At 54.1% G+C, this 8,262-nt stretch overlaps 1 protein-coding gene across 1 annotated transcript; it reads right to left on the reverse strand.

Annotated features, from left to right (window-relative positions):
• Positions 1-224: 224 nt before the first annotated feature.
• On the reverse strand, positions 225-2,373 carry LOC136552592 (beta-hexosaminidase 2-like). The gene is made up of 2 exons (XM_066544154.1): positions 1,566-2,373; positions 225-1,442 (listed from the first exon to the last, which is right to left on the reverse strand). The coding sequence occupies exons 1-2, from the start codon at positions 2,371-2,373 to the stop codon at positions 502-504; spliced, it is 1,749 nt and encodes a 582-aa protein (XP_066400251.1). The 3' UTR covers positions 225-501.
• Positions 2,374-8,262: the final 5,889 nt, after the last annotated feature.

Below are 8,262 nucleotides of genomic sequence, written 5' to 3' on the forward strand. Positions count from 1 at the left end.
GTGAAAAGCATCTCGTGTCACACTCACACCAAGAAAAGTTCCATCCTTCAAGCTAAGCAATGGGCCAATCTAGTGATAATGCACCATTTTCCTCAAGGGAGGAGCGATAATTGATAACGCACGAACAAACAAGCATACCAGTCCTTGAAGCACAAACAATTCAAAGGTTTCATCAGCACCCGAGTTCTTTAATCACATCGAGCTACAAGCAATGGAGCCGCTGATAGCCGGATGGGCCCACACACACATAAAGCCCGCTTTTAAGGTACACAAACTCCACTTAACAAGATAACATGTCGTCCACTTCACTTTAATTTTTAATTAAATATAAACAAAAGAACAAACAAATGGTGTTTTCTCTCCAACACTGACACGAGAACGAAACTACAAGTTGTATAGCGGCACTCACACCTTAGTTTTTTTTTTTAATTTACTTCGACACGTCGAATATTCCATATGACAAGTAGTTGGCAGCAGTCGTCAAAGATTCTTGCCGGGCCGTTACTGGACCGCGTTGCACATTCCGGGGCGTGTTCGGCACCAAAGCGGCTGGATGGGCTCGGCCCGGACCCCCCTCCCCACCATGCGCTGCCGCCAGTCGATGAGCCGGTCGGTGGCCTCGGCGTACCGCTTCCTCCCCGACGCGTCGCGGTTGCCGGACCAGAGCGCCTCCGCCATGGCCGAGGCTCTCGGCCAGACCCGGCCGTCCAGGACGACCGTGTCGACCTGCTCCGTCCACATCGCCACCTCGCCACCGATCACCAGCTGGGCCTCCTCGGGGGTGAGCCCGTACGCGATGTCGTAGTCGTACACCCGCTGCCACGTCTTGTAGGGCCCGCACCAGGACCCACCGTCGGCTTTGTAGTCGCTGTTGGGGTCGTCGTAGATGCTGTTGTTGCCGACGAAGCCGCCGTGCCCGCAGTCGAGGTAGTAGAAGGAGGCGGAGGAGACGATGGCGCGGTACCCGGCCTGCACGATGAGCTTGGTGTTGTTGGCGCCGTTGTTCCACGACTGCAGGATGGTGGTGGCCGGCGGGATCAGCGACGCGCTCACGTTCACGGCCGCGTCCAGCAGCACGTCCTCCCAGTACACGGCCGTGCGGTTCTTGGACACCACCAGCGGGTGCACCGCGCTCACGTACCGCTCCAGGAGCTGGCTCAGCGTGCCGCCGCGCTCCATGTCCTCCTGGATCGTGGGGTCCGCGTGCCAGCAACCCGGGGTGACCTCGTCGGCGCCGGCGTGGTAGAAGCCGTCCGGGAACAGGGAGGTCAGGTCGTTCACCACGTTGGTGATCACCTCGTACGTCTTGGGCGCCAGCGGGTTCAGCTGGCCGGCGCCCGGCTCGGCGGCGAGACGGCGGTTCCAGTCGCCGTCGGGCAGCCAGAACTTGCCCGCGCAGGTCACGGCCTCCGGGTACGCGCCGGCCCACGAAGCCGTGTGGCCTAAAAGTAATTGGGCCGTTAAAACCAAAATCTAATGCACTGGAACACGAGAAACTAGCCCGTCGAAAGCAAAGCCGACGAAGCAGAGGAAGGAAGCTGCAAAACAGAGTGGAGAGTGCTTACCCGGCGAGTCTATCTCCGGCACGACGCGGACGCCGCGGCTCATGGCGAACTCGATGATGCGCTTGACGTCCTTGACGGTGTACTTCATGTCCTCTCCGTAGGCGCCCTTTTCTGCGAGCAACGGCTCGGAGGGCAGCACGATGGGGAACGACTGCGAGTCCGTGATGTGCCAGTGGAACACGTTCATCTTGTTGGCCGCCATGGCGTCGATGGTCCGCAGGATGTCGGACACGGGGAAGTAGGTCCTCCCGGTGTCGAGCATCAGCCCACGGTGCGGGTACAGGGGCCGGTCCTCGACGCGCACACCGGCGGCCACCAGCAGGAGGTCGCGGCCCCGGCCCCGGCCGCCGGCCCGCCACGACAGCTGCGAGAACGTCTCCAGCCCGCGCATGGCGCCCCACGCGGTGGCCGCGGTCACCGTGGCGGAGCCCGTGGGGAGGATCTCCAGCGTGTAGGACTCGTCCACGCCGTGCTGCAGCGGGGCGGCGAGGTCGGACACGGCCAGGGTCAGCGTCTCCAGCGCGTTCTCCGCGGTGACGTTGACCGCCGGCCGAACGATGGGCCGGTACATCTCCTTGAACAGCAGCTTGGCGTAGCGCTCCGCGGCCGACACGAGGTACGGGTTACCCGACGACGCGACGATGTGGAACGACGGCGACACCGGGGCGGCCGCGTGCGGCTCCGCCCACGACATGGACGTCGGCTTTGGCCAGACATTGACGGGGAACGACGCGCCCGCGGCCGCGCACGTTAGGAGCGTCATCGGCGAGCCGAGCAAGAACAGCAGCCGAAGGAGGAGCGTCGCCATTAGAGCTCTGGATTGACCTGCTCCGCGCTGCAGCTCTTGATTGGTGCGGTCCTCGACGTCAAGGCTCTTCGCTATATATATGTATTAAGTGTGGTATTATCTAATGAGATAATTGCGCGAACCGCATAGTGTTCGCTGCTGCCTCCAAGTGGCTCAAACCAGTGTTCTTGGCACTTTGAGTTCACAAAAAGTGTTCTTGGCACTAGCGTTCGTCGGCCTCTTGTGCCGCTTCTGTCCACAACCTCTTCGTCTCCCCCGGTTGCGTATCATATCTCAAAGCTGGCCTTGGAGCATACGCTTCGCCGTTTAACTTACACGGCCGAGTTTTCTGGCCTAAACATTCGTGTTCAGGCTCCATTTGTCCTGATCAGAACAGAGATCGAGTTGATTTGACGTCTTCGTCGCGTATTCGCATTGCTCTAGAGGAGACGCTGTGGCATACAGTAGCTTCCACGGCGTGAGATTGTTTACAGCATATTGGGCGGGCAGTGGAAGGCCTGCTGAACTTTGTTTTATGGGCTGGGAACTGCCGAACGGAGATATGATGTTACTAGGAACCTATGATCTGCATGTCCTTCTGTACTAGTAATAGAAAAAATGGTGCGTGCCGGCTCGTTAAAAAAAAGATGTGTATTGTTGACTTGGCGAAGCTTCATCGTGTGTGAAAGCGATCATATTTCGTCCACAGTGGCGCGCCAGGTAGGGGTATACGTACTGCTCTCCAGGCGAATAAGATGGTCATCATCCCCGGTTCCATGGCTACGCCGAACGATCTTACGTTCACCATCGGCCGGATCACCTGGACCACCGGCTCCGACGACTTCATCGCCATGACCCCGGAGGAGGTGCGGGTTCAATCTGCGCCGACCACTGCTTCACCTGCATCGGCTACGGCTCCGACCACGGTGGATCTGGCTCCGACCACGCCAGCGTCGTCTTCGACCACGCCGACAACCCGTCGTCCGCTTCCTCGCTACAAAAGGAGGCAGATCGACAACACCGACTTGCTCGACTCCATCGATCGGGTCGGCACCAAACTTGCCGAAACCTTGGCTCTGGTAAGTTCGATTCAAAGTCAACCTAATGAGCAGGTAACTATGACCCACAACAGATCTACCCGACCAGCTCGGACCAGTCGTCCTGCACGACTCGGTACGGATCTCGTGGTCACATCTACTCCTGAAGGGCGCTCCGTTCGTTGCCGACCAGCCCCTGCGATGGGTCTCCGGCTCTCCGAGTACGAAGCCTCGATGGAGAACCACCAGGTCCAGCCCTACGGCCTACGCAACTTCGTCAACATAGTCCGAATTGAGGATTATCAAGAAGGATTGGTCCACACAGTTCAAGAGGGTGGCTCAAGCTCCTTGTCCGGCATCGCATCTAATGCCTCCGTTCACACCGAGCTCCAGCATCATGACGATGAAGGCGTTGAATACGATCTGGATATCCTAGACCATGCCCCGGGATTCCCGCGATTCCCATCCTTCCCACCAAGGCAAGGAGACTTGATCAATGTTGTCAGTAATGACGAACCACCGACAGTCGGCGAAACAGAACAAGAAAGGCTAGCACGCGAAGCACGCAATATTGACCGGTTTAATCGCCGACAAATCGAAGCCGAGGCAGAAGAGGAGGCCCGACGCATAAGGATCCAACCACGCGACCTTAACAATGCCTTTGACAGGGTGGGGGACAAGCAGGTCTTCAGGACTCCAAGCGCCAACGTAGCTGTTGCTATGATGACAATGCAATGACTACCCAACACCCTGGAAACACAGACAGTTTGTGATGATATACAAGCTTACCTGACGGCTGCTATGGCCCAGACCGCAGAGATTGTAAATCAAGCTCGGGCTCCATCCGTCTCAGTCGAATCAAGCCACAGCCGCCAGTACTCAAGTCGCTCACAGCCACCCAACCAACATGGCTCGCGTAACAACGACCCATCAGACAACCGTCAAGGCGGAAACGGTGGCCATGATGGTGGTCGGGACGACAACCGTCGTCGGGATGACAACCGCCGTGATTTCCGGGACGACAACCGCCGGGACAACCGTGATAATCGCCATGATAACCACGGTCACGGGGTTAATCAGGGTGGCAACCGAGATCACCGTGATGGCAATAACGATCTCCGCCATTACCTCGGAGAACGCGATCTACGTGATCACATCAACCAAAGAGCCAATGATCGTGCATCCCACAAAAGCTATCGTCGTATAGAATATGATACTGCCCACTGCCCTCTGGGGTTGAAGCAGTTTACTCTGCACCTTCGCTAAGTCATATGGCCCAAGAACTTCAAGCTCGAGAAACTTCAGAAGTACGACGGCAAGGAGAACCCCGAATTATGGGTCATGCTCTACGAAACTGCGTGCAGATCAGCCATGGCTGACAAGCACATCATGTCTAACTACTTCCTAGTCGCTGTCGGTCATGTAGGTCACCAATGGCTGGTCAGCTTGCCGGTGAACTACTTTGATTCTTGGCAAGAATTCAAGCAAGCTTTCATCGACAACTTCAATGCTACTTACGAGCAACCTGGCAACAAATATGATCTACAGCGGATTCGAGACCGGAAAGATGAGCCACTACGCGAGTACGTTCGGTGTTTCTCAGAGATGCGCATCAAGGTCCCATCAATCTCCGACAATGAGGCAATCGAGGCTTTCATTACTGGTCTCCGCTTCCACGATGCCCTACGAGACAAGCTCCTTCGCAAGAGACCTGAATCAGTCACAGCGCTTCTGGACACTGCCAAGAAATATGCGGATGCCGACGATGCTAAAAAGATAATCATCGAAGAAGCAGCAAGGGTTTCACGCTCCGACCGCCCCCCACACCGCGATGACTACCACAACAACCATGGTCGGAACGACAATTTTGATCGCCACAACCAGCGCAACGACCCCCGTGACCACCGCAACCAGCGTAATCAGCGGCGTAATCGCCATGACGATTATAGGGGCAAGCGTGCTCGAGAAGACGACGGCGAGGTCAACACCGTTAAGAAAGGTGGCGGACATCGCAACTATGAAGAAGACTACGCCAAAGCATTGAAAGGACCCTGCTAGCTCCACCCCAAGTCAAACCATACCATGGAGAATTGCTGCATTCTCAAGTCTATCTACACGCGTCAACAGGCTCTGGATACGTCTGACAAGCCTAACAACGCAGGGGAACAGCGCAACGAAGACAACGTTGATGAAGACGCAGATCCCCGTCACAAGTACGTCAAGCCAACCGATCGCGTCCACACCATCATTGGAGGCAAAGTGTCCATCGAGACCAAACGAGAACGCAAGCTGCTCGCCCACGCCTGCTTGAACGTGGCCAACACCGACAACCTCATCGCCGATCTGCGACTCCCTCCTTGGTCTCACCGTGAGATCTCCTTCAGTAGAAAGGACCAATGGGCGGCAATACCTGAGCTAGGATGTTTTCCCCTTGTCCTCGATCCTTGTATCAATAAGGTTTAGTTCGATAGAGTGCTGATTGACAGCGGCAGTTCCATCGATATACTGTTCAAGAACAGTTTGCCAGCCTGAAGATAACCTAAGCGGATCTCAAACCATACGAGGCACAATTATAGGGTGTTCTCCCCGGTCAGAGCTCTACACCTCTTGAGCAAATCACGCTACCTGTGTAGTTTGGTACCCCGGACCACTTCCGCACTGACTACGTCAACTTCGTGGTCGCTGACTTCAACGGCACCTACCATGCTATCCTTGGTCGAACATCGCTCACCAAATTCATGGCCATACCTCACTACATGTATTTGGTGCTCAAGATGCCTACCGAGAAAGGGGTTCTAACTCTCAGGGGCAACGTATACGCAGCTTATACCTACGAGGACGACAACTTCAAAATAGCAGAGGCTCACGACCTCTCTATTCGCATGGCTGAGACCATGCTCGATGCCAAGAAGACCTCAGCCGACCACCTGGAGATCCCAGAGCTCGAGGCTCCACGCAAGAACATCAAGTCCAAGGAGGACAAGGTGATCTAGCTGGTCGACGATGATCCCAGCAAAACGGCCCTTATCGGGGCCAACCTGGATCCTAAATAGGAAGACGCGCTTGTCAGGTTCTTGAGGAGCAACGTGAGTGTGTTCGCATGGAAACATGCTGACATGCCCGATGTACCTCAGAACTTGATCGAGCACTCCTTGAATGTCAATGGCAAGGCCAAACCTATCAAGCAGAAGCTACGACGGTTCGCTCGCGATAAAAAGGAGCCGATTAGGGTAGAAGTTACATGGCTTTTGGCAGCCGGATTTATCAAAGAAGTGTATCATCCGGAGTGGTTAGCCAACCCGGTTCTTGTACGCAAAAAGAATAATAAATGAAGAATGTGCGTTGATTACACTGATCTCAACAAACACTACCCTAAAGACCCCTTCGGCTTACCTCACATAGATGAGGTCGTAGATTCAACCGCCGATTGCGAGCTGCTTTCCTTTCTCGATTGCTACTCTGGTTATCAACAGATCGCTCTCAAAAAGGATGACCAGATCAAGACATCCTTCATCATGCCTTTTGGCGCCTACTACTACACGACCATGTCGTTCAGGCTCAAGAACGCTGGGGCTACCTACCAACACGCCATACAGGCCTGCCTCAAAGATGAGATAAAAGACGACCTCATCAAGGCTTATGTTGACGATGTAGTTGTCAAAACCAAGGAAGCACATACCCTTGTTGACAATCTGGAACGCACCTTTGCAGCCCTTAATACATTCCAATGGAAATTAAACCCAAAGAAGTGCATCTTTGGTGTTCCTTCTGGTATACTGCTTGGCAACGTCGTCAGTCACGACGGCATATGCCCTAACCCGGAGAAAGTCAAAGTTGTCTTAGACATGAAGCCGCCTAAAAAGGTGAAGGATGTCCAGAATCTTACCGGATGCATGGCTGCTCTTAGACGTTTCATATCAAGATTAGGCGAAAAAGGACTACCATTTTTTAAGCTGCTCAAAGCATCTGAGAAGTTTGAGTGGTCGAAGGAAGCAGACGCTGTCTTCATATAGTTGAAACAATTCCTTACATCACCTCCGGTCCTCACTGCTCCTAGAGAAGACAAAACCCTCCTGCTTTACATTGCGGCAACTAATCGAGTGATCTCCACTGCCATGGTGGTCGAGCGCGATGAGCCTGGCCACACCTACAAGGTACAGCAACCAATCTATTTCATCAGTGAAGTACTCAATGAATCCAAGACCAGGTACCCACAGATTTAGAAACTGATCTACGACATACTGATAACATCCTAAAAGTTGAAACATTACTTCGACGGATATCGTGTGGTGGTCATGACCGAGTACCCTCTGGGGGACATCATTCGCAACAAGGATGCGAATGGGCGCATCATCAAATGGGCAATGGAGCTATGCCCTTTCTCCTTAGAATTTGCAAGCCGTACTACAATCAAGTCTCAGGCACTTGTCGATTTCATCGTTGAGTGGACAGATTTAAGCACACCTACCTCTCAGGGGCCCGATGAGTATTGGAAGATGTACTTTGATGGCTCTCTCAACATCGACGGCATAGGAGCAGGAGTCCTTTTCGTGTCACCATCCAAGGAGCAGCTCCGGTACATCCTCAGGATTTATTTCCCAGCATCTAATAACGCCGCCGAGTACGAAGCATGCCTACATGGTTTGCGTATTGCGGTTGAGCTCAGTGTCAAATGTCTCTATGTCTATGGAGACTTAGCTCTGGTCATCAACCAACTCAACAAGGACTGGGACACGACTAGTGAAAAGATGGATGCATACTACAAATCAATCAGAAAGCTAGAAGGCAAGTTCTATGGCATCGAGTACACACACGTGGTCCGGGACAAAAATCAAGCGACAGATGCGCTGTCAAAGTTAGGATCATCCCGAGC

Source organism: Miscanthus floridulus, chromosome 4, assembly GCF_019320115.1.
Source record: "Miscanthus floridulus cultivar M001 chromosome 4, ASM1932011v1, whole genome shotgun sequence".
In the NCBI taxonomy this organism is placed as follows: Eukaryota; Viridiplantae; Streptophyta; class Magnoliopsida; order Poales; family Poaceae; genus Miscanthus; species Miscanthus floridulus.

Excerpts from the sequence above, each read along its gene's own strand:
- LOC136552592 (XM_066544154.1), bottom strand. The coding sequence starts at position 2,373 with ATGGCGACGCTCCTCCTTCGGCTGCTGTTCTTGCTCGGCTCGCCGATG. Across the intron at positions 1,443-1,565 it reads GCCGGAGATAGACTCGCCGG|GCCACACGGCTTCGTGGGCC; the intron begins GTAAGCACTCTC and ends AATTACTTTTAG.